Source organism: Vanessa atalanta, chromosome Z (assembly GCF_905147765.1).
Source record: "Vanessa atalanta chromosome Z, ilVanAtal1.2, whole genome shotgun sequence".
Classification (NCBI taxonomy): Eukaryota; Metazoa; Arthropoda; class Insecta; order Lepidoptera; family Nymphalidae; genus Vanessa; species Vanessa atalanta.
Window position 1 is genome coordinate 11278561 of NC_061902.1, and position 27570 is coordinate 11306130.

General features: G+C 31.3%; 2 protein-coding genes across 2 annotated transcripts; one reads left to right on the forward strand and one right to left on the reverse strand.

Moving 5' to 3' along the window:
• The first annotated feature begins 697 nt into the window (after positions 1 to 697).
• On the forward strand, positions 698 to 7313 carry LOC125076088 (hypodermin-B-like). Its single transcript, XM_047688039.1, has 8 exons — positions 698 to 742; positions 817 to 944; positions 2031 to 2164; positions 3189 to 3350; positions 5051 to 5144; positions 5315 to 5437; positions 5848 to 6044; positions 6770 to 7313. The coding sequence occupies exons 1-8, from the start codon at positions 718 to 720 to the stop codon at positions 7197 to 7199; spliced, it is 1293 nt and encodes a 430-aa protein (XP_047543995.1). The 5' UTR covers positions 698 to 717; the 3' UTR covers positions 7200 to 7313.
• Positions 7314 to 7492: 179 nt separating this feature from the next.
• Positions 7493 to 22302, reverse strand: LOC125075807 (protein scabrous-like). The gene is made up of 6 exons (XM_047687578.1): positions 22060 to 22302; positions 14812 to 14977; positions 14496 to 14663; positions 9653 to 10114; positions 9369 to 9569; positions 7493 to 9193 (listed from the first exon to the last, which is right to left on the reverse strand). The coding sequence occupies exons 1-6, from the start codon at positions 22224 to 22226 to the stop codon at positions 8471 to 8473; spliced, it is 1887 nt and encodes a 628-aa protein (XP_047543534.1). The 5' UTR covers positions 22227 to 22302; the 3' UTR covers positions 7493 to 8470.
• Positions 22303 to 27570: the final 5268 nt, after the last annotated feature.

Here is a 27570-nt window from a genome sequence, read left to right on the forward strand (position 1 = left end):
TATCAAAATGATAAATAAAAAAATTTGCGATATTCAGAGAAAACAAACATGATATCTTTGACGTAATATTTGCTTAGTTCATTCTAACAGACAACATACCGTACATTGTCACGAGCATCTTAATTCTCTGTGGCTCTGTAGGTGTGATTTTTACTTATTAATATAAAAAATAAGTGTTATAAAAGTGCATGTTAACTAATTTACAATTGATCGATTTTATAAAATTTCGGTAGTAGCAACTGACCTATGGTAGGTATCAAGCCGGAAAACGTCAATCATCCATGGGCGTTGTGAAGTATGTAATAGCAAAAAAGTATACACGGATATTTTATTATTTTGTGTCGTGTATCTCATATATTATATATTTTTACATCACTGTAGTAAACTCTTTGAAGTTTCTTGATCATAATGTTAACGATAAAGATTATGTGATACTGTAAATTTTTGCCGTTTTTTAGACCATCAATGAACAAAGAAATTAAGCCCCTTATATGTATCATATTGGCTTTCTCACCCTTCAACCAATAATATAAAATGACATTAATACTCAATATTGGAATCATACTTGTTTACAAATATATTTTTAAATAACGTACCTACACTCAGGGATTTCACTGTATCACCAATACGAACTATTTTTGAATTATTTTAAATATGAATTATAAATCAATTTGTTCGAAGCCATTTAGATTTTTACTGTTTTTCAGTGAGTTGACAATGATAGCTATTGCATATCTTATACGTTAGTATTTATAACTTTTGTTCCTACCAATGTTTATTTTCCAATTTATTTAAATTGTATATCGATTGAAACAGTATTTTGGCCGGCGGGATCTTTTGGCCAAGGCGACCGGTATAATGGAACCAAGGAAGATTCGAATGCGACATTATTTGAAGTTACCGGTTATCCCTTGACGGGTGACATACCGCTACTTAATCGAAAGGTAACCTTCCAAAGTCCAAAGATAAAAAAATATACGTAAGCTTTGCAAAATATATACATAAAAACAAAGTTCAACGTCTTTTCTGCATCTGTACCAAAGTTTAGGTATTCCTACTATAATTAATATTCAATTATTCACCAGAATTGTGATTTCCTTCGCCCATAAACTTTGGCACTGTTAGACATATAAACCGTCTTAAACTGTCTTTGGGCCACCAAGTACAAGAATCTTAAGATCTTATATCCACTGTACCTATAATTAAGTTAGGTCAGTCTCCATTCGAACCGGAACATGGCAGCCTAAATTATTGCTTATTGGCGATAAATTGACTGGTGAGTGTGAGTTACCGCCCCGTGCAGGCCGGCTTAAAGACCTACTTGTTTTAAAATCGTTTATACCCAAATAAATTTGACTTATTATATGAATCAATGAAACGTAATAGCAAGGACGAAATATGATTTTTATAGAAATGTGTCTTTAAAAGAGTAATCCTATTACGTACAAAGTGAATAGGACATATAAATTGAAATTTGAGACACAGTACACAATGTTAAAGAGTGCCTTTGTTCTAATAGTGCAGTTAGGGATGTGACGTATTTCGTGGAAAAATTTAATTAAACTTTCACTCAACTTCAATGAAATCTATAAACGATAAAAAAAATTACCGAACCTATAACGCTTTTTAAACGGCAGGCAAAACTGCTGTGTTCCCGCTATAGCTGTAGACTATAGTATATTATGTTACTGGTCTGTTGATTCAGTAATTCGGTGTTTGAGCTCTTTATATTTATTAAGATTTTTTTTTTGTATTATCCGGGTAGACCTATAACTCCACTGTACCTGATGGTAAGTGGAAGTGGATTCCAAATGCGAAGACGACTAGTACAATCAGCAAGGATGAGCTAAATAAATATATATTAAGTATATTCGTATATATCTCATGTATTTTTGCTTTAATTAGAATAAAATAAAAATATATTATATATTGCATAATAGCTAAAGCTTAGTCAGAAATAATCAACGACTATATTTATTTTGAATATAAATTTAAAAAGCTTATGATATGAATATGACCATTCTTTGTAGATATTCCGAGGATCTCGAGTAAATATAAGAGAGCATCCTTACATTGTGAGCATACGTCGAAACAACTGTCACTACTTAACGGGCACTTTGATTACGAAGAACCTTGTTCTAACAGTGGCGCATCCTATAATAGGGTATTGACGTATATTGTATGATAAAATACTTGATATTCGAAATAAAAGAAAAATAATGATACCAAATATCCAAAATTGAAAGCCGTGCAAATAATCTGTCTTGTTGATAAATAGTAATAATCGTTTTGTTTTTGTAATCATAATATCATTTATGAATGTTGTGGTGGAAATCGTAGCTGCGATTTCATTAGCGCGGAACATGGATGCTTTCGTGTTTTTCGAGACCATCTGTATTACTCTTTTTGCGGAAAAATGCATTCGATGACCGATGAAATTTTCATGTAAGGTTTCATGATGAAATCCTTAAAAACGAAGAAGAGCGAAAGTATATATTTTTTAATATAAATTATATTTTATCTAGGCACTTGAATTATTCCATTCTGCCTTTTATATTACGATTGTAAAATAAATAAAATGACTTAATTTAATCAGCTTTTATATTTCTATTAAAAAATTCCGTTGTCAATAAAATAGCAGTCACTTCTTATTTGATAAACTACGCCGTGATTCATATAATAGCGTTTTATTTTTCAGGTTTTCATATTATACTGACTAAACAATAACATTAATTTATCATTGTTATTTGTTCCATTAAATAATCCAGTCGCAACAGATAATTATTATACATATTTATGTATTTTATAAAAGCTTTTAGTTTTTTATGACTTAATCCTAACTTATAACGAATATATTTTATTAGTTAATATTGCGCCGGTAATATTAATAAATTTCAATTTTTATAAATATATGACAAGAGCCTCGATTTTGAAGGTATTAGTTGGAATTAGTTACTAGACTAAACATTAACTACTCGGTACTACGTTCAAATTCATCTACTAAACTAAATTAAAGTATGAAATGTTTCTTGCTGTGCATATTGTTAAAGATTACAGAAAACAGTTCTCGTACGACATAAGTTATTCCTTGTATATTTTGAGTTATAAATTATATTTTGTATGGTTTATACATAATAATAAATATAATGAAAATATGTCGATACTTTGATTGAATATTAATATTTTAGTGTCCCAATACAACATCTAAAGATAGTTGCAGGAGAAAACTATTCAGACAGAGGAACATCACTATTGACAGTAATACTGGTCGTAGTTCATCAAAACTTTGATCCATTTACGCTCAACGCGGATTTGGCCATGCTCAGGTTTTACGAAGATGTTATATTCAAGTAAGTTATTTTTATTAAGCAATTGATTGTATGTAATGGTATGGTTTACTCATATATACAATATAATATGAAGGTATAGAGTATTTTGCACCAAATATTTAGAATAATGTTGTAGATATATCTTTAACTGGCTTAATATAGAAGTTCAAGCGACATACGCCAAATGAATAAACAAAATGTTAACTCGTGAAATGGAAGCGCAATGAAAAGCAAATGTTTTGACTACCGATCGCTACTTCCAATTGACAAATAATCTACTATCCCTGATTGCTTTTAACTCCATTCAAATACCATAACTAATATAAATGGTTGACATTTTGCAACGTATAAAAGCTCATCTGACATTATTGAATATATTATAAAGTGACTACATCATAAGCACGCGATTTTGTTTACTTGGACCTTTGATTAAAAATAGTGTTTTGACTTGCAGTGAGTCATTCTGAAGTCGTTCTTTTCGTATTTATCGAGGAAACCATAAACTTTGATTCAAACGCCCAGATAGTTAATATTTACAAAAGTTAATGTATTTAAAAGTTCGAAATATCAAAAAATATTTCGTGAATCTATGAATAAGACATTTTATTTGTATTTTTCTCTTCCGTAACGATAATAATATAAAAGAACCAAGGTTCTATGAAAATATATATTTTAAGTACTCATTTTAGTAATCAAGTATCTTAGTATCCTTAAAGAAATAGATTAAGAAACTATTTTATTGCTTTACCTGAAAGTAATTAAGAGAGACAGGAACAAAATGAACGTAGTTTAGTTTAGTTAGCAGAAAACTTTTCAAATAAATACTTGGAAATAAATTATATATACACAATATGGATATCACACACTTCCAGTGAAATCAATATTAATGGAAAACTGACATCCTATTTCTCTGAAAGTTTTGTGATCGATTAAGCATGCCCAATGCACGATTTTTATTGTTTTCACTTTTGATAAATTCGAGCAGCTACGTTTCATAGCCGATTTTTTCAGTTAGATAACAAAATACATAGAAAAACATTTGTAGGTATAGATATCTTTCTGGCAAATAGAATACCTACAAATACACCTATAAATACGTATTGTACGTCCAATCAAGATTTATTATCTATTACTTTCAATGGAATTTATTAATTAGAATTTTCCATTTCGATTTATTTTTTCTTTATATTATATATAATATTTATCTATTTCTTGAACATCATTCATTCATCATGCTGCGGGGCGGATCAAATCAAGACCTATAAGTAAAGTCTTATTGGAGTTGCATTTAATTTCTTTTACGCGGTAACTCGTATCGAAAGAAACGAATAGAATTAGAAAATTGGAAATATTAAAAAACAAAGACGTGTTAGATCTGCGTGGGCATATAGGTATATCATTAACTCCCTGTCTAACAAGGTCGCCGACGTATATCCACTTCTTAAGAGCAAATCCACCCGGAGCAGCTAGTTATTTAATAATCGTGATTTTGATGAAAGCGGTTATATTATTCAGCGTTCATATAAATCAAAGGCACTACAGTAGATAAACAAATCAGATTTGTGATTGTTCTACGACAATGACTAATTCTATTACGTAACCTTAATATTGCTGTGTACGAATGCTTAAATTATTGAATTTCATAAATCTTGACTCAATGAAGTTATAAAACACAATAAAAAAAGTTAAATTAGTGAAGCTAATAGTAGTTGATGTTTCAGATCGTCAATAAAGAGCATTTCGTTAATAATGCCTCACAAGCCATTTTTTGACAGTGACGCGTTTGTTACGGGTTGGGGCAGATGTGACTTAACGGTGCGAAGTTAATATAACATCACTTTCATGGTAACAGATATCAATTGTCTCTGATTTCAGCATCATTTATACAGACATATTTGATGATAAGTCATCATTTCACCTCCATATTTTTCCTGTTTTCTATTTTTTCTAATGACTTTATTAAATTATTTGCAATCACAAAACAGGACAAAGAACTCTGTCTGCCGCGTTCTTCGGACTGGTTCCCTGATGAAAGAATGGATCCAATGCTGAGAACCGTCTCGTTTCATATTGATCGTGAAAATTTTTACTGCGATGGATATAAACAAGTAGAGTATAAAAAATATTGTATCTGAAAAAATATATCACTTTTAACACAACATTGTATGGAATTTAATTTCATATCTCTTCTCGTATTTATTTGCATTGGTTTATGCTATTGGAAGTTCACATATTAAGAGTAATTACGTAGTATATAAATGTAACATCCAGTTTTATTAGATGGTAAGGTGCGTGTCAGTGTAACTATACGAACAAAGGACATGACATTTATTTCACACATTGTAATGGTTGCATGATGCATTGATGATGTAACCATTCCTGGTTAAAATTTCTTACGGCAAAAATAGATATGAGTAGTGGTGGCCACATACCATCGGGTGACCATTTACCCGTCCGCCAACTAATAATATAAAAACATATGAAGCTTAATACAAATATTATGTAATTTATCCTTCAGCATGATACGAAAGTGCGGCCAGGGATGTTATGTCTGGGTCCGGCTCGAGAAGAGAAACCGTCTTTTGCATGTTTAGCTGTTCCCGGGGCCCCACTCGTGGTGAAAGCCAAATTGGCCGGTATTTTGTCCTGGGGGTTCGGTTGCGGCTACCTTCACGATCTACCACTTCTATACACAAGTGTTCAATATTATACAATGTAATTAAATTTTTATCGCAGTTATGAACGTATTCACTTATTTGATATTAAGAATATTAAATAATATTTTATCTCCCTTGTATTTAGAGGGACTATTGATATCCTTCATCAAATTTTAAAATAATTCAATTTATTACACGAACTTATCAATCAATTATTAAGAGTATAACATTATCTAATAATTATCTGTACGGAATAAGAATGATACACATTAAATGATGGTAATGAGGTAGAATGTATGCTCAGTGGGAATTTTTTGTTTACCATTTTAATTTTAGTTTATCCGTCCGAAATTATGTTTTCCAATCCAGGCAAGTCACATTTAACCTATAACTAGAAAGCAACGAGATATGTACTTTATAAAAATTTTAGGTGAAAATCACGTTTAATAAATCAATCTTAAAATGTTTTTAATGTCTAATATTCGACGGGTATAGCCGTTTGTCCGAAGCTGTTGTATTGGTCCGGAAACACACACAAAGGTCTAAATTACGAGAAACAATCAATCAACAATGGCGCATAGAAATATTTGTCATGATGTGGTTGGTCACGAGTTGGTTTTGCGAATGTATTTTGTTTGTTTTCGACTCGACACACCTAGGACACTACATTTGCGAGAATATAATGCTTAGGAGACGTTTTATAAATATAAATTAATTTCTTATTCACGTACTTTCTCTATTTGTTTTATTTGTTTATTAAGAAACCTATTTATTTATTTTTAGGTGGATAGCACAGAATATAATATCGTTTCGCAAGCTATCCATGCAAAACTTTTCTCAACTGTTCCAAGCAACAAAGTCCTTCATAATATTGGAATGGTTGGTAAAGAATAGAGTTTCGAAACCGCCTTATCATCAACATGGTGTCAGCTACAGAGAGTTGCAAATGTTAGAACTGGACCGCGAACTTTCCAAGATACAAGGTGATCTGTACGATATTAGAGATTTTATTAATAAAGAAGAACTGCATTCAAAGAAACAACTAATGTATCGAGTTATTAAGGAGGAACAAATTAAAAATAAAACGAAAAATATGGAAAAAATTGTTCTAATGCAGCAGTTGAAAATAAAAACCTACCCATTCATAAGTAATAAAACCTTAATAGATATTAATATCAAATATGACGATTACAATAATTCTGATGATGATTAAAAATTCGAAATTTAGACAGTAGTTCAGCTAGATGAGTAAACCAATACCACCTTCACCTATAACGTGGTTTAAACTTATATCAGCCTTTAAACTGATAGATGGGGTGCAGTGACTTGTAAAAGAAAATAACAATAAATAAGCAACAAATTAGATTCCGATGCAATAGTAAAGAAATATTTTGATTTACTAGTTTGTTGTGAGAATGTTATCTTTATATAAATTGACATTTTTTTGATTCGGTAAAATAAAAGATATATGTTAGTTTTTATGCTTTATTTGGTTTAAATCCCTTGGTACATAATCTCTATAATATTCAGTAGAATTCAATATACTTAGATATATTTTTTTAATGTATGTGGGCCGAAAAACATCGTGGAGATTGATATAAAATAAAATAAATTAATACAGTTTCCCTCTATCTAAGGCGGCGTTCACTTGCCCCGAAATAATGTTATCTTATATACATACATAATATTAGGAAAAAGGGTACATTAATATGACACTTTAAGCATAAAACTACAACTTAATTTCGTAATATTACAACTAGAGTAATCGTGAGTAGTGAAAATAATCATTGCTTGAATTCGACAAATCATTTTAAATAAGACTTAACACGTTTATACAATAGAAGTAAAACTTAAATTTAACCTATGAGTAAAGTAATATATTTACAAGCAAATTATTCGCTTTCAAAAAGCATACTAAGAATAAGCAAATAAATAAAGGTCAATACTGTTAACAGTAATTTTCAAGTATACGTTTTCAGATGGGCCTTGTTGGGATATTATTTTTTTTGTTCACTCAATAAGTCTGTTTGTTAAAACAGTCCCACTGACCGAATCGCGATGTACCGCGTCAATAAAGTGAGTCGATTGCCGCTTTTTAACAAAAGATATAAACCAGCCGGTATTACATATTGTGTCTCAGCGACGAAAGCTTTATTCGATAATTACAGAGTACATTTATAAGTTACGCTTCGCAATTTTAAAATAATGTAAAAAGAATATTAATTTCTGAAAAATAAGTATAGACAAGGCGAGACTCTGATATTGATTTGAAATAAACAGACAAAGTAGCTAGAAATTATATATTTATCCTACAAGAATCTACTCAGTTCCATGAAACTTTAAATATTAAGTACCATTGTTTTACTAGGTTATCTTTGGTATGATTAATATATATAATAATTATTTTGAATTTTAATAATTAAGCACATATGTGTGCGACTATATGATTGATTAATTAATGTATCGTAATAAACAACGTACTGTTTAAGAACAACCAGGCCGGCGGTACATACGCATCTCGCTGGTTGCCACAGCGATCCACTCATTCCTAGCAGAGTCGAACCAAGTGAGTCCGAGGGTGTACTTTCCATTAATGTTAACATGCTGGCAGTGCGAGAACCACCACCCGCCTTCGTAATTTCCAGCACAATGGGTGTTCGAGATATCCCGATCGCGATCAATAGTCGAAAATTCCATATGGTTTTGGTATTCAAATGCGTCACTTGCATTTCCTTTGAATCCGCCGATGTCCAATACGTAGCCAGTGTCAGCGCTGCCCACAACAAAGTACTCGTATTCGGCATACCACCAGCTACCGTAGATATCGGTCATATCAATCCTCATAGAGGAACAGTTATCAGAAGTCAGTTGATGCATAGACTCTAGTCCTATCCAGTATTCGGAAGCTGGCTCACCGAAACCGCGAACGTACTCGTTAAATTTGCGATTGAAGTCAACGGATCCATTGTAACGACGTTGAAGTAGAGTGCTTCCATTAACGCACCAGGTCTCAATCGGATAATTGCCGGGGTGGATCAGATATGCTTCTGCGGGACCAGATATGCTAGAACAGTCTTTTGACAGCTGACTAACAAGATCCTCGTATTCGCGTTCGATAGGTTGCAGTTCTTTAACTTCAACCATAAGATCAGGTAAGGAAAGCCCCATTGTACCGTTTGATAATTTATCAAAATGGTTAGCTTCACTCTGTAACAACGAAATTAATACTTTATATAGACATCGTCTATTTGGAAACGCTGGAGAACTAAAAAATATCAAAATAAACACTGTTAAATAAAACTAACAATGTACCAAAAACAATAAATAACTTATCAAAAAGACTAAATTGTGTTCATGCTGTTTATAAAATAAAAATCTTTACCTTGAGAATATGATCGTTAAGGCGATAGTAATGCTGCTTAGACTTAATCTCCAGATCAGCTATTGAATCGTTAATATTCTTAATAACGAGGCGGTCTATTTCGGCACGGTCAATAGCATTGCTTACGCTTACAGCAATCGCTTTCACCGATTGTCGCAGATTCTCCTGATCTTCTTTTAAATAAGACGATTGTGCATTAAGCTATACGAAAAAAATAAAAAAATTAAAGCATATATTTTTAAGAAAGGAACGAAAAGGATAGTAAACATTTTTATTTTATATACCTGTGCGAAACTGACGTCTAATTTGGATATTTCTTTCCGGAATTCTGGTATAGTTTTATCTGCCTTGTTTTCAATGCTTTCGACGTCTTCGCGTAATTCTAACATTGAAGAATGTATTTTGTCGAAATCTGACATTTTCTGAGAAGTGTTTTTGAGCTCATCTCGTAGTGATTTGGCTTCAAGTTCGAGAAAGTCAACTTTAGCAGAAACGAGGTCCCAGTTAGGTTCTTCGACACGATCAAGTCGCTTTTGCATATCAAGCATCTGTGCCTGTAGATTTTGTTGATACTCATCTAGTTGATCTTGGCTGCGAGCCAGGCGAGAAATTTGCGCATGAACCATTTTGTTGTGACGGTACTTATGACCGTGCTCCGCTTTCAATTCTCCCGCCCTGATTTCATGTGGCTCTAGAACGTCGTTGTAACTGTCCATGTTAAGTTCTTCGAGTTGTTTTGCTTTGAGCTGGAACAAATTATTATTATAAATGATAGCCCTTTATTAAAATTAGTTTAGTCTATTCTAGATAATATTGTTACCTGTAATTATTACAATGAAACAATTGTCCGTATTGAACGAACGATATTAGTTTTGACGTAATAAGATACCTGTTGAATATCTAGCTGAACTGAAATACACATGCATGCCGTCTTTGAAGTTAAATAATACAGAGAGCTCTGTGACTGTACCCACAAAGTGGCCATTGAGTCACAAATAATTAATTAACAACAACAATATGTTTAGTTAACATTGTTGTCCATACAAATTGCTGAAAGCAGTGACAACTGACAGTGTGACATGATTGTATACATTTGTAGGTTTATTTCTTAATTTGATAGTACCAAACAAGATTAAATAAGATAGTATATAACGATTATTTTAATTTTGAAAATTATGAAATCTAATTTTTAGTAATCTAAGACAAAGATATTAGTCAAAGTAAAAACTACACTATCGACTTGGAACATAATACACCCAGACTTGAAGACAACTGACAAAACGAAGCCCCATTCTATTACATAATAGAAAGTATTAAATTATTTTGCGTACTATGTGTAATTGTTAAATTTCTCCTAACTGTCGTTTAAATTTTGATTAATAGTTAATTTAATTCTCAAAGGCTCTAAACTATAGTAGACGTCAGTATCCATTTATATTCTATGAAGCCCATTTTTTAAACATTTTCATGATAGAAATAGTTTACCTGTGAAATTAGGAAATGTAAAATACATTTAGTCAAAGACTCATAGACCGTTAATTAGAAATATCAAGATAAAACAATATGTATCTATGTTTCCTATAAAATCAAATACATATAACTAATACCAGAAGCATATTTTTCTCATGGAATGGCACTAAAGTTATATTGTAATATTTACTGATACAAAATTAATTATTATTAAAAAATACTCTTAATAACATATAAAACTCCTGTGAGTTAACCGCAAAAGCTTTAGAATAATAATAAAAAAAAACATAAGTCTTTGACGGGGCCGTATCCGTTTGTATTATTATCATTTATTGAAAATAAAAATGTTCTCGTTCAACAATTCTATTCATGCTTCATAAGACCACGGAAACCGAACCAGTTTTAGTCCATATCTTAGTTAGTACATTATTTTACTGCATTTTGCTAACTTCCACCGACATACAGATTTAAAGGTTTTTAAATTATTTAAAGATCTCAAAAAATCAGAACTCTGCCGCCCATTAGATACTTAGTCATATTCTGTTTCAAAAAAAGCAGATGAAAAAAATGTAAAATTCTTAACAAATTTTTATTTGGATGTCCGCAAAAAGTTGTCGTATTTTAAAAATTAAAATCACAGCAATGCATGTTTTAGCGTGTGACAAAAACTTAATCACGTCAGCCTAATTAATTACTGCCGGGGATCAACTTTCGTATAAAATGTTTCGCGCGGTGTGGTGTGAGGTCTTCAAACTTTTTGCCAACATTAAATGGGTCGACTTAACAGCATTTCACGAGTAACCGGGTATTGCAAGCTAATACTTCAAGGGGCAATATTTTCTCACGGTGCTTCTTTCACCAATCCAGAATTTAGAAGTACAGTCACTTTAATATTAAAGTAAAATACAAGTCTTCAAAGTTTTCTATTACGTTACTTTGCTTATTGATTTACCTTTTCATTTAGAAATGAGTTACCTCATTTAATAATTCATAAAAGAGAAATAAAAACAATCATTCTTATTATTTTAAACGAAATTTATCTCACTCCCTTCGGGATGTTTTTAATTAAGTGTAATATTATGTATATTTACAATAATATAGATCTTTTTGAAAGAAATGGTGACAATCATTTTATAGGCACGAGGAAGAAAGGTAAACTAATAACAGCTAGTTTCCGACTTCGCAACGTTACGATCCTGGGGCACGGTTTATATAATAAGATCCCACGATCAAGTTATTTTTAGCTTGGTCTATTAAAAACTTTAAAGCTTAAAATTAAAAAATAAATAAAAACATTGATCAATAAAGAAATTTACTCAATACAAGATTATATTAAAGACGTAAAAGCGTGGACATGGTATTTAGTGATTTCTATGAAGAATATTGAGTTATTTTTTGAGTATTTTAGTGTAGGCCCATTTTGTATTTAGGAATTATTCTAGTTTAATTTCAAAGTTCAACCATTTAGGAATTTATTCTTAAGATGATTTTTTAAATTAAAATATATTTCGAAGATATAGCCATTCTAGTGAAGGTTATGCGTTTGCCTTTAGACGTGATAAAACCCGGATTGAGCGCTCAGAAATACGAGCTTCAGGCGCTTCAAAAGAGGTTAAAACCGCTCGTTTGGAAGAGAGTTCGGAAAATGCGTTTTTTGAAGTAGAGGAAGTCCAATGCATGGAGCAGGAAACGCAGATTGAAAAACGTAAGAATAAAGTAAGTTTAGTTCCATTACGTTTGTTGTTATATATAAAAGAATACTATTAGCAACCAATACTGATTTGGTTTTGGAATAAAAGGTGATATAGTAAAAAGGAAAATTTTATCTATATACCTAAAAAAAATTACATATGCTTCTTTATGTAAGTGTATAAAAAAGTTTTTGGGTATAGGAAGTCGTTTATCGTTCTCTCTATTATTGAAAACCGCATCAACAACAGACAGGGGCAGAGAGTTATTTTGTTTTATACTATATATAGTTTGTATGAAGCTATCATCAGATATATCCGGTACAGATGTAATGGTTTGTTGTATATATTTTCTAAACTATGTACATATCTCAAATAAGATACCGCATAATTATATTGCTATGGAGTATATAATTACAGCGTATCACTCTTGTAGGTTATCCTCAAAGCGTCATTGTGAAATGTATCAATGAAAATTGCATTGCGATTGACGCAGGTGGATGCCATTCAAATTTCGCGGCACTGTGGTTGCCATACCTATAGAATTATATTGCTACAAGGACCTTTGTAGTTAAATCGTTGACCCGGTGCAAAACATTGTCTTTATAAGGCACTTATGGTAAAATATCAATACGTTTCGTTGAGCGACGAAGCGATTTTCTATTTAATTATTTAAATCATATCCGTTTACAATCATATCGACCAGTAAAAAGTCGCAGGCGCAACGGTTAGCGACGGTTATATTCATCGAGCGTGAAGAGGGTCAGCACCTGTTATTAGAAGTTACATTTCATCTTTACCACATTCAGTCAACGAAAACCTTTTTTTCTATAACATTTAATAGCAAGTTTATAGGTAATATTAAATATCTAATTATTTTGTTAAGTTACATCATTTTAGGGTCAACACTATTTTCATTTGAGAACTCTTATGTAGATGTTCTTATTTTATAGTGTGATTAAAACAAATTTAATATTTAAAACAATGTAGTCAATTTAACCGTGAAAATAATGAGTATTTTTATACTTAATATATAAAAAAGGTTGAATAAAATAAAATTGTACTATCTTGTTAATATTGTTAAAATGTTTGTTTAACAAACGTATTGTTACTGAACCATGTTCGAATGACTGATCGGATTCTAATAAAATTTGGCACGGAAGTCGTTTGTGTATTGGAACACGGTTTTTAGTGAAGCAACTCCGGATCCAATACTGATATAACCAAAAGTTTTTCCTTTGATATTTTTTTCAATGCATTTCATAAATCGTTTACAAAATTTAATAACAATGTCCAACACAGACGTAAAACTATTCGGAACTCAACAATTCTCTTGTTAAGAGTCCGAGCATATCCCTTTAAATGACATTTCATATTGCATTCCACGTGTTCGTGAGTATGAGTGTAATAAAGGAACTCTACGAAGTTGACCGTTAGGTTGGCTTTCAGCACTTCCTTTCTCTAGAAGAGCTATTAATCGGGTACAATGCGTATGTACGTACGTATATGTATATAGCTTTATAATTAATTTGAAAAGTTTACGAAAATTTTCAGATTAAATTTATATCATTTTAATTTCATATATCAGTTTAAAGTATATCCGCCCTTTCCTATTTGATGATATTTCACATAACTACGCGGTTGGTTTTGAACATAACCCGAACTTGAATTATCGAAAAGTGATGCGGATGGTATTTAGTTACTAATTAAAATATCATTTTTGAATTGCTAAGAAAAAAAACATTTCGTACTTAAACATATCATGTAAAAAACTCAATTTTCAAGATAATGGTTAAGGCTCGCCCCTTTTCCACAAACTTCATTTACACTCAACTTAAACACTTAGTACTTCTAGGCGACCGAATAATTGGTCTAAATTGTAAACACGAAACAAAATATTGAATTCGGAACATATGCACACCAAAATGCACCCTGTACATAAATTATGCCAATTAGATGTCCTGCTTACCTCCTTAGTTAGTTTTCCGAAATGCGTGCGCAGATGTGCAGTCATACTTCTCATCTGCTGGCCCTCTAACTTGAGACGTCCCATTTCTCTATCCAGGTTGTCAACTCTTGCCTCTTGTGTTCGCGCGAGCTGAGTCAAGTCCGTAGCTTCCGACAAAGCTCGTTTCAACTAAAACAAACGAAATTATAAGATATTGCTATACCTGAATGGCCGTGCACATATTATTATGGTAAAATAAGTTTTGATATAAAACATTACATTTATTGTGTATGATGAGTATATTTATGATTAATAATTGAATTGAATACAAACTCACCTCATTTCGAATGGTATGGAGCTGGTGAAGGAGTAGAGAACTATTGACGTTGCGACTAAGCTCACGCATCTCAGTACGAAGTTCCTTCATGGAACTCTTGGCCCACTCCAAAGTAGCTTGCTCGTTGCGTTCATGATTGTCGGTGCAGGCAGAAGCTGGATTTTTCCTAAAAAACCGTAAGTAGTTAGAAACGCATTTCATTGTTTTACAACGCAGTAATAATACCTTATAAATAAAATCACTCCTAAAAGAAGATTACCTTTCACTAAGAAAAAAATTAACATATTTAATTACTTATAATTACTTATAAACAGTAGATATATTTACGCAAATTAGTGAGTAATAGTGCTCGGAATAATGTACCTCTATTGGAGTTTACTTCCGTTACCGTGAAATATAAAGTTTCCGATTAGTGGATGTATAAATAAATGTACGAGTAAACAGGATGCGATGCTTCGCAAGAGCGCGCGAACCGTGTCTCCCTCGTGTGCCCTTTTATCTGACTATTGATACCGAATAATAATAAAAAAGTAATAAAGAATTATAATAAAAATAAAAATAAGTATATCTTTTATACGCTCAGTGTCAACTGTCTTCGTCATATTGTTTAAAAATTGTTTTATAATTAAGTATAAAAACATATTCGGACCAAGTCCAGAGACCAGGAGACCAAGTTTTCGTGTATCATAATTATAATTTTACAACGTAAAAGGCTACAAACTACAACGTATGAACTACTTACATAAATTTAATAAGTGTCCAAGCAACTTATTACGTAAAGTTATATTTGACCGAACACACACATGCAAATAAATATGGTTAACACATGTTATGTATAACTATAAATACTACAAATCAATTCATATAAACCGTGTGCTGTAATACTAATGCCAGATTTTTTTTTTTTCATTTATAATTAATAACAATTATTGTATTAATAAAAATAAAATCAAACTTTGATTCAATCATTCAACATGTAATGTATTCTACGGTTTAATAGAAATAGGTAAAAATAATAAATAGATTCAGGTTCAATGCTTATTTGTATTGATCATATCAGCCAAAATTATATTTAGACAACCCTGATGAACACAATGGTAGCATCGAAGTGCTTTTAAATAAGATGTTTTCAAATGAACCATCTAGGGCACATAAATTAGATATTATTTAAATTTGTTTCTGAATTAAATGTAGGAAAATTAAATATAAAAAAAAAGATTACTTTGAATACAATATATTACAATAACAGATTTGAATCTACCGACAATTTCCAAAACTAAAGCACTGATATAACTAACAGGAGCTATATTTTTGGGAAGGTTATATACGTACTATAAAAATATCAAGGCAGGCAGACAGACTTATATCTCTATACCTTATATCCACATATATATAATGGTTACAATAATTCTCCATATATGAATAAATGGTTTATATAAAAAATATATATATTATTACTTTAATTAGTTAAAGCATCTTGCTAAAGGGCAACTGCGTGGCCTCCACTTTAAGATGTTTATGATATCTAAGTTATTTCACTGTAGCTTGCTCTCTTTATTTGCTTATCAAATGTTGAAACTCATATCGCGGTATATGTCGTCACAAACAGTGCTTTAAAAAGAACTTTTTGAAAAAAATAGGTTTTTTTTATAATTTCCGTATATATAATCGTTATTTAGTGAGTGTTTAGTTAACACTGATTTCTAATGACATAAAGAAGGTACAGTAACTTATCAATCACGGCCTAAACAGCACGTCTTTAAGTTCTTTACCGTGGTTATCTGTTATTATCTATAACACTTTTGAGTTACTTCATAATTTATTTGTATATATACTTAAAAGAGGTCAGTTAAATGATCATATATTAAACATTTATAGATTAAATCTCCCTGGGTGTTTATTTAGAACTATCAAAATCAAATTACTTATTAATTAAGCTTAAAATGGTTTATAACACCTAAATATAACCAACAAGTTCTTGTCGATTTTCTGTACGAAAAATTGAAACTTATTGAAATTTAAAATCTCGCAATGGTTATATTCATTACAGTGACTTCCATTAAACAGGTTGGCCAATGATGCAGTGGCGTTAATCGTGAAAAATCGATAAGTCATTTTAATACAGATTACTAACAATTAGCAAAATCATTTCCAACCACATGTTTGAGCGAATTAATGATTTCACCGATAATTATAGACCTTTTTACTCAATACAATTCGTGCTAACACTTATTTTGTGTAACGTGTTATTTTTTTTTCTTTTTCTCCTTTCTCGTGTTCGATAATATTCAATAAATAAATATGATACCTTAACTGATAACAATTTATTTAACAAACATTATTTTAAATAACTTTTTAACGTTTTATCGTGAACGTTATCGCTTTACCTGTATTAGAACGACGAATTAAAGAGAGGCCAATAGCTATAGCCTATTGGATCAACGAGTAGCACCTGCCAGTTGATTACGAATTAGAAACACGCGGAGGACAGCTTTAAATCTCTCTTATTAATAATTACAAAGATTTCGAGATATTTGGAATACGGGACCGATGGTTTCATAAGCGATATTAATATATTTCCTAATATGTAATATTAATATATTCCGTAACGTTGCGATAGACTTTATGTGTTCATACAACTAACTTTTGATTATATATAATTGATATATTAATTATTTATACATGTGATATAAAAATATTCGGTGCAATAGATTTTATCGCCCTACTCATTTGTGGGCTTCCGGATGGGGGCTGGCAGCATATTATTTCCGGTTGGAATATAAATAACCCATAATAGCCAGATGTTCACCCCCATCGATATATTTAAAAAACGACCTTTATAGAAAAAAATATATACTGATAAATGTATGAACGGTAAGGTGTAAATTCTTGTTAAGGCGGATTTGAAAAATAATTAAAATAATGTTTAATTATACTGTCTTGTACATTAAAAGTATCTACGAAATCATTACAACGAAGAAGCTGACGTATATCATCAGTAATAATTCAAAGGCAATCAAAAATAATATCAGATTTTTTATTATTTTTTTATGTAATCAAGATGTTAGGATTTCGAATGACAAATTAGATTTTATTTTAATTCAATACTTTTTTATATACTTAGTTATTTAATCTATTATTTTTAACATTTACATTAAAATTACAAAAAAAAACAGCTAATGTTACCAGTATACTTTGTGAACTTGCTGTCGATAAATGCTAGCAGGTGGTCAGATATGGATACGTCAGAAATATAAAACTACACTTAATAATCTTAGATTCACAGCGCCAACGCTATAAGGTCCATAAGATCGGTCTTAGCCTCTTAATAAAATTAAATTGTTAAAAATCGATGAACAAAACACGAGCGAACAGCTGGCTTCATTGCATTCCAAGTATGCAAACCCATTCTGTTGGTATAGTCAGAGGTTCACGTTTGCAGTTTAGCGAAACTCGTAAAACCAGCCGCGGAGCGTCTCGTTCGAGATCCTGTGCGGAGGATTAAAACTGGGAAATTTGTTTCGCCAAGCACCAAGCATTCTATATCTCAGTTAAGTATTAATATACGAGCACGGTCGCACGGCGATTAATACTTGAGCGGTGCGCTAAAGCCAGTTCTTAAGTTGCGCGTCTACTGGCGCAGGTGTTCTCAAAGTGCTGATTCCACATGGTTTACGGTCCATATTTCGACCAATTAAAACTTTATACAAATATGATACAGACATTTCTCTCGGATTTAGCTTTTGAGTATTTACAAGAACGATGACACTTTATATTTTGAAATCGACGTATGAATGTCTGAGAGATTATCGATTTTCATTAAACACAATGCTAACTATTTGTTAATGTCATAAATTATTATTTGGGATGTGCAAAGTATAAGCCAAATGTACTTTGAACAGAAGAGATGACAGGCCTACATGTGTACATAACCATATTGATTATGTTTATTTCATATTAAAATTATGTCTAATGTGTATCAATATTTACTAAAGTAGCATGGTGGAATATGTTGGACGTTACCTTTTCTCAGTATTAGACCATTAATTTATAAAAGTTTTAAAACTGTGGAAATTTGAGAATTTTCAATTTTCACCGTTCTCATTAATTACTATTACAGTTAGTAGTGAAGCTAGGCGGATAGATACCTCAGTGTGGGGTTGATTGAGGCTCCTACTCCTAATTTATATATCATTTAAATACTTATATAAATACAGGTGACCGTTTCCGTTTGACTAACATTCCCTCTGACCAAAGTATCTATTCTAGTTTTTATTAATGAAAATGTTTTATCGTAAAAAACATGCCACAAAATAAGCTATAAAATACAAAATAATACGAATTTTAATGAAAATAATCGCTTTTGTGTTTTTTTTTTCGTTTTTAATGGCTCGCCCCCACGTTGACCCCTGCGTCTCTTTCATTGGTATCCAAAGAGACAGCGATCGCTCGAGCGTGCGGTGTAGCTCGATCGCACATTCATTCGACGCTTAAAATGACAATCCTTTAATTTACTTTTAATTTAAACTAATTAAATATATAGTGATATATACTATATATAGTAGTAATGTATAAGTTTAAAATTTATGCCTTCGAGATTCATAAGTTTAAAAATATTTTATAACTTATGATTGCACTTGCCTAAAGATATTTAATAAAACAGAGTAGTTAACGGAGGAAATGTTCTCTTAGTCAATATAAACCATATTTTTATTTTATAACGTTTACGGGAGAAGTCTTTCAGTATATACGCGCTTTAAAAACATCAAAGGCCAAATATAAGACTAATAAATGTATAATATGAAATTACAGTTAGAGAAAACCTTAAAATCTGATCAAAGTTTATTACATATACACAACATTTATATATATTTATATACTCGGAATTAAATCGATATTTTGTAAAATGATATACGGTAAGTTTTATTACGAAACTTAAATAAATTCGCATAGTTTTTGTAATTCAGAAATATCAAATAAAATAATTTAAAAAAATCATGTAGTTATCATTCTATCTGCTAATGTATCTTGAATCTTCTACAAAAAGTAAATCTTTATGAATAATCAAAGTTTGCGTTCAAGGTGCTTGATATGAGGGAAATGAATGTGTCGTATTTTATTATATCTATCTTGATTCTTGGTACCATACCATGCTTATACAATAAAATATCTGGCGTGATTATATATGAATATATTTTTTATTAAGTAAAGTACGTAAGAGCCGATGGGGCAGTGGTCAGTGAGCCAGTGACCCTTCTGTTAAGATTGGCAGAAGAGATCTTTCTTAAGTGAAGATTTCCGATCGGAATCAGAACCGAACGGGTTCAAATCAGGACAAGCGTCATTGAATTTTCATACGAGTGAATTTACGTTTATAGTTAATCTCTTCGTCAGCGATGAAAGCAAATATCGGGAAAAAACTGATGAAAATTCAATCGCATATGTATCCACCGACACGCATTCGAGCAACGTGTTGAAATAAGCTACAGGCCTCAAGAGACAAGGCCTTTGTCCAGCTGTTGGACAACCATAGGCTTTTTCTCCTACTGTACGTAATTTTTTTTAAGTAAAAAATTAGTTATTTTACTGAAAAACCTGCTGCTTTCGCCAAAATCAAGGTAACGAAATGTTATTCTCGGTGTTTCAATTGAAGACTTGTTATCGCCTGCCACCGCACAACTGATGTTTTTGGAAGATATTTTGTTAAATCCAAGCTATGGCAGTCCATCGCCGCATCTTGTATCTTTGAATATTATAAGACGGCAAAAGTATTAATACCGAAATCTTACCTAATCCTTATGCAATTTATATCATATCAAATATCCGTTCATTCTCATTACAATTTATATCCTGAACTGGAACTGATCCTACAAAACGTCGATACGAAAGTCTTGTTCAGTCATATTCCAAGTATGTTTTGATTGTATTTGTTTTGATCAAGAGCAATAATAAAAACTATTTAAGGAAGGCACTGTTTATAAGGAAGTATTTATTACAAAATTCTGAAGCATAATCCTAAAAATACAATAACAATATACATTATTATTATAAACACAGATAACTGGGATTTAGGTACGACCGAGAAACAAGCAAGGAAAGCCGAAAATCAAATAACGCTATTATCCTTTTTACGTGACTAATGAAGTAGATGAAGAAGTTTAAATATGATACTATTAGCTTGGTATATTTGCTAAGGGTGATCGTAAACATTTTTACGCAATATGTTCAATATAAAGATATGGCTCTCGTGTACAGATTATGTCGAACAGATGACCTGGTTCTCGGTAAGAGACACTCCGTTGTCTTCAAACACCACTTGTATTCTCAACTTTTATATTATGACACGTTTGCGCGATTCCACGGGCGTAAGTAACGAACCTTTTTATGTCGTTTGAAACCAGGATAAAATTTTAGTAAAAATTGGTTATTACACGATAATATACCCTTAATGATTTTAGAAGTTCGTGGCTAGTCTAACTTTATAAAGAATATACTTCAAATTCTTTATACTTAAAATTTATATTTATTAATGTTTGATTTTTTTTTTCGTAATTTTATTGTTCCGAAAGGACAAAAGGAATACTTTCAAAGACATTCAAAACGAATTTACTCTTTTGACAAATAAATTTCGAAGTAAATAATATATTTAGTGGTTTGTGAATATTTCACAATATGTTAATATTTTTTTATAAGTTTAGAACGTCCCTTCCCCTCCGTCCCCTGTCTTCACAAAACATTTAGTATGAAAATAGTTTTCTAGCTGATTAGAGATTACTATCGCAAAGCTTTTGGGTAACATTTATTACTTATTGAATTACGACAGCACACATTGACGTCCGCAAAACAAATACTACGTTTGAAAACTATACACAGTTTGATAATAATGTTTCGCCATGAACTTCAACTAATTAAAAATAATATAACTATACTTTTAAACAAAACATTCAACAGTGTTGATTAAAAAGAGCCGTTTCTTCTCGATTGCGGATCCTTCAAAGTATGTTCCATAAAAACTTAATCGATCTTCAAAGTTGCTGTGCAAATAATTCGCATAAGCCTTTTAAAACATTCGCCATTTCAACAGTTTTAGTTATGGGTAAGTTATTTATAGTGAGCAAATTATTAACAGTTGTTTTTGTGTATACAATAAAGTTCCAGTATCATAAAAGACAAAGTAAAGTAGACATTAATAAAACTTACAATAAAATTAACCACTTTAAAAATTATTCCTTAAATTTTTAAACTTACTTGAGCTCGTCGATTTCCTTCTTCAGGCGGGATACGTCGGTCAGATGAAGAGTTTTAAGCAACTCGATCTGCTCACCCAGCGCCTGCAGTTCTTGCTTAAAGTCTATTTCGCGGGCATTCACAGTCCATAAACAAAATAAAAGGGCACAAAATATAATGCACTTCATGTTCGCGATGTAGCGAGCGTAACTCGTGCGCGGGTCTCGGGAGACTAGTTGCGAGTGGCGAGCGTACGATGCGCTCGGAGCCTGAGACAGGAATGGGCCGCGTACTGCCCACACTCTTATTATACAGAATGCAGGGTGCGTTAGGCGCAGATGCGTTCAACAGTTGTTCCGAACACCGAAACCCACAGTGATCTTGTTCCAAGCGCAGACCTATGTACCAAATTGTAGTAGCTGCGTTATTATATGCTCTATTGATTATGTTCATCGATATCGGCTAATTGAATCACATTGTAATAATTCATTGTTAGTACTCAAATTGTAATAAGAGTAGGTTATTTCTAACAATAAGGATCGCCGTATATTGTTTCGGAAATAATAAAATGTTCATAATATTAGGCTTCGGAAAAAGATTCAGTCACGAAGCCTAATTAAAACAAAAATTAAAACATATATAGATTTATATAAGATTTTAAATTAACATGGTTATTTTTATTACTAACAGTATTTAAAACGGGATATTTACCATGTTTTTTATTTTTATTTGTTGGAGCTCGATATTTCGACATTATCTACGAATGACTTGTTCACGAGACTGAATACATAGATTTAGCTTTGTGTGTTGAAAGTAACAAACGGTAGATAACCATACATATCCACTGCGCGAATAACGTTATCTTTTCTTAATAAGACACTTTAGATTTTATTCCATTAGAGCGGATTGGCGAATTCAGTATGTGAGATTCAACTGACAGGCAGGTTGCCTCTCGATCTTACCTCTCGTGTAACACGAAATTAATTACAAATACAAATTGAGCAAACGATAACTCACTGCTCCTATTCTAAGCTGCGAACACCGGCGATCATGAGCCGCGGATTATAATAATATAATATAAAATCGTACTACAAAATTATATTGGAAACTTATAAGCCGTTTCATAGGAAATTGAAATATAATAATGCATCAGGCCTTTTAATTAACTTTTACAATGGTATATATGTACAGATTATATTATTATGCAAAAGGCAATTCGATATGAAGCCATTAAAGAATGTTCGTACGAATTGTTATTATTTCCACTCGAATTGTGTAACAGTAAAAACTTTTTAACAAATTAAATATAATATATGATGAATATATTAACAATAATTATATTTATATTTAGGCTTATTTTAATATGTTATGATATGTAATACATATTTTTTTATAATATTTTTTTTTAATACTTGAGTCTTGTTTCAATGGACCTGAACCAATACATGGTTACGACAATTCTAATACATAGGTATAATTTGGAATTGTGATATGTAATTAAAAAGAGAAAAAAAAGCGAAATAGTTATTTAAATCGAAACACGTGTAACATTAAAGTTATTTTTACTTTAACTAATCATGGGTTCCATACATATGTATGTATATTTAAAAACAATATATATATTCGCGGAACACTTATAAGAAATTTAAACGCCCTGATAATTCAACGTGGATCTTAGCATAAGATCTCTAGATCTCTCGTTCAAATCTAGACAAGCCGTTCAGTGATTTTATTTGTGTTTATCAATTTTGTGAAATAAACCCTCGATCCCTTCCTGTTATGGTACTTATCTGAAATAGCATTCGTTTTTAATAATCGTCTGTTATTTAAATGTTAAAAATATATAAATTTCCACTCTTGACTACATACGCAATTTTGGAAATTTAATCTCATAGCTCGCTCTATCATAGATTCCACGTATTAATTACGACTATTGCGCATAATTTAATCGGACTAACTACGTAATAACTGCAATAATTAAACTAATATCCGAGTCCCACAATAGTAACGTCATATAGCAGCCTATCTATCTACATACATGTTTCTCGATTCAGCCTATAGGATATAGGCTGAGACACTGACACCTGATCATTTCCTGAAATCACTTGCAATTACGGCCGAATGTACTTTACAAAGCATTAAACTGTTTTTGAAAACAAATGTTTCTTAATATTATTTATATATATATATATATATGTGTGTAAGTTACCAGCACAATTAGCCTACTAAGCCTCAGTCCTACCGTTTGACATCTCTGTCGAAGCACACAGAGTGAGAGTCAGAGGGTAGAGGAAGGTGTTGATTTTGTCGTATAACATATTGAAACGATATATTTATAATTCGGCATACCGAAGTTAGAGAGAGGTTCTTGCTGGTAAGCTGGTCCCTTATGTCTCGACTTATAATAGATTTTAATAAAAATATTGAATATATTTAACTTTGTAGGAAGGTCACTATTTAAGTTTATTTCGAGACGTTTTGGTCGAACCCATCGATCGAATTTTCCTATTTTAAGATACAGGCTCGAGACGATGAATATAATCGTCAGAATTTAGAGGGACATTAATAAGTTATTCAGTATATAATTAGGTGTCGAATGAGGTGTGTAATAAATATTTATAAAAATGATGAGAATATTAAAGTTATTTATGTATTATATATGCGCGAGTAAAATCAGAGTCGCAGACATTTTGTAAAACATTACATACTTAAAAAAAAACTGTGCGCAAAAATCGATTTGGCTGAACGTACTTTCAAGACGCTGCGGAGATCAATTCGATAAAAGTTTGGTTGATTCAATTCAACATATAACTACGTTTCAACAAAATAATGTTGGTCGACTATGTAATCAAACGATGTGACCCTCGCATAGAGTTTTGCCAAAATGTTGTCTACACTGGGTCAAATACGATAACTTAAATATGGGAAGTTAATAAAGAAGGTGAAGCTCCTAAAAGCCCGCTTAATGTTACTTGAGAGCTCTAAGGAACGCTTTACGCTCTGAGTAGTCGATATTGATTGACACGACAGATACTGAATTAAATTATTTTTTTATCATAAATCGTATTCAGGAAATAAGTTGTCATGACATTGTATGATTTGTATAAAGATGCTTCGATCGAATAATTATATCATTAACGAATAATGTCTCTGAATGTTTTTTACTAACTTTTCGGTCTAACATTGACGCGGTAAATGTTCGTTTTTTAGAATACGAAAAAATAAAATCTAGCCTTTGTATGTTCACATGAAATAATATCTTTCGTATAAAAATACAATTACATGCGTAACATATTTTTTCATTTGAAGACCAGCCTTTTGTTTCGATGCATTTAATTTCAATATATTAACTTACAATTTTTTAAAGGGAAACAAAATATTAAATTTTTGGCAATATTTATAAAATGAAAACATAATAGAATATGTGTGTGTGTATGGATAGCAGATAATTGTTCATGTTATTTTAATATAATACTAATAAGAGTAAATTATAAAAAACCATTACGAACATTGTAATTAATACCTCGGTTTGGTTAATATTGTGCAAATAAAATAAGTCTATAAATATTAAAAAAGTATAATTGTAGTAACAAAACCGCCTTAATGGTATTTTAGCCGGCATAATTTTTAGTTATGAAATAACTCAAAAACTGTAACTAAATAAAGTAACCGTAAAATTAATTTAAGACCTGGAATTGTAATAACAATATGTATAACATATAATTATAGTTTGTTACTTAAATTAAATAGTTATATAAACAAAACTGTCTTCTTCTTCCTCAATTCCCACAGTTTTTTAAATATAGGTAACAGTGTTCCGGAGGCTTTACTAATACCTAGTATATATCGCTATCTGTATACTGGGCTCGAGCAGTCATTGCTGTAGACACTGGCTTCTTCTTATTCGAGTCTCACCTTTAACAGCCCTTCTTGTTTGTTATTATAAACATTATGGAAGCTGTATTGGAAGATTTTTGTAACTTTCGTAGCTTGGAGTATTGCTAAATACCCGATGAAGTCGTGGCCATGTGGTCTACAGATTTGATTATCTGTTTTAAGTTTGGCGACTGGCATGGTCCCATGTCTGCTTTAATTTTCTGGATGACGGTTGATTTGGAGGTTATTTTTTTATCGCGTATGACGCTTACTTTTTGGGTTAAGATGGCTCTCGTTTGATTTTACTTACACTCTTTTTAGAGGTAGAATACATGATGAAATGGTGTTACTTATCAAGACATGGTGGACTCACAAAGCCATACAAGTAAATCTGTCCTCTTGGTCTTAGTAATTATTTACTATTTCATCTGCTTTACTCTTCGTGATTTGACAAAAATATTAGCTATAGTTGCTTGCAAATATATGATTAATGTTGATCTTTTGCTGAAGGCCGCTGTTACAAATACTAGTATAATTTTACGCGTTTATTTATTTTTTATAATTGATTTTGTGCTCGGCGTTCAAGGTTTAAAACATAGTGAGAAAGTCTTTCTGTTTCGGATGAAATCCTGCACAATATAGAGAGCAGTGTGGGATTAGCTCCAAACCTTCTCATTAACAGAAAATAAGCCTTTTGTGCAGCAGCGGGATATTTACAGATTTTATAGTTGTTAAGTATTTATTTTTGCTAATTGCTTTGCAAAGAGGATATGCTATTTTTATTCTCCTAAATGAAAAAAAAAGCTACTATAGATTTATTCACTGATACGGTTTTGGTATATTATTTTATCATATACGTAATTGCGCTTCGTAGTTTTATCCGCTTGAAATGTAGACTTTTCATGTAACAAGCGTGAATGTTTTGTTCTTTTTTTAATTTAATTCTTTTGTGTAACGTCAAACTCAAAAATATAGTAACCCTTGCATTAATTTTAACTTTATTCGATATTTTTGTAAAGTACAATAAGACAGAAAATGTTTTATCATATTATAATAAAACTAATTTAGTAGATACTTTACTAGATTTAGGTTCTTTAAACCAAAAATTAATTAAGTGAATTACTATTTAATTAACTTCTAGCTGCACTTACAAAAAAGGAAAACATGAGTGCTTAGAAAGGGCACCTACTCTCGAAATGAGTTTCGCTGTAATCACAAAAGTCGCAACGCAAATATTACTGTATGTGTATTTAGCCGAGTAAGTCTTCTATGACAACATATACATACTCATACAATATCATTTTACGTCAGTAATGAAATATGCACGTTCGTACTCCAAATAAATGTGATTTAGAAAAGTCGTGTGACTTAATAAATAAACAGGGCAGATTGTTCAGCCGAATTAACGTACATTTTACATGGACCCAAAACTTCTTAAACATAATGCTTTTATAAGTAGTTATAAGAACAATTTGTTTCAAGTCTAATAACAAAAACTTCGTTTGTAGTCATATCAGTGACAAAAAGGACATTTATTATTTTTTTATTTTAATTTATGCTATTTGTATTTATAACATTCCTGTAAAAGTCAAATATTTAATCTTGTACAATGCTTGGATATTAGATAAGAAAATACGCGGTCATTTGCATTTTAAC

Coding starts and splice junctions, on each gene's coding strand:
- LOC125076088 (XM_047688039.1), top strand. CDS start 718: ATGATAGCTATTGCATATCTTATAC. Junction 2,165..3,188: donor GTGGCGCATCCTATAATAGG/GTATTGACGTAT, acceptor TTAATATTTTAG/TGTCCCAATACAACATCTAA. Junction 5,145..5,314: donor GGGGCAGATGTGACTTAACG/GTGCGAAGTTAA, acceptor ATCACAAAACAG/GACAAAGAACTCTGTCTGCC.
- LOC125075807 (XM_047687578.1), bottom strand. CDS start 22,226: ATGAAGTGCATTATATTTTGTGCCCTTTTATTTTGTTTATGGACTGTG. Junction 14,978..22,059: donor AAGGAAATCGACGAGCTCAA/GTAAGTTTAAAA, acceptor ACGGTTTTTTAG/GAAAAATCCAGCTTCTGCCT. Junction 10,115..14,495: donor TCGGAAAACTAACTAAGGAG/GTAAGCAGGACA, acceptor AATTTGTTCCAG/CTCAAAGCAAAACAACTCGA.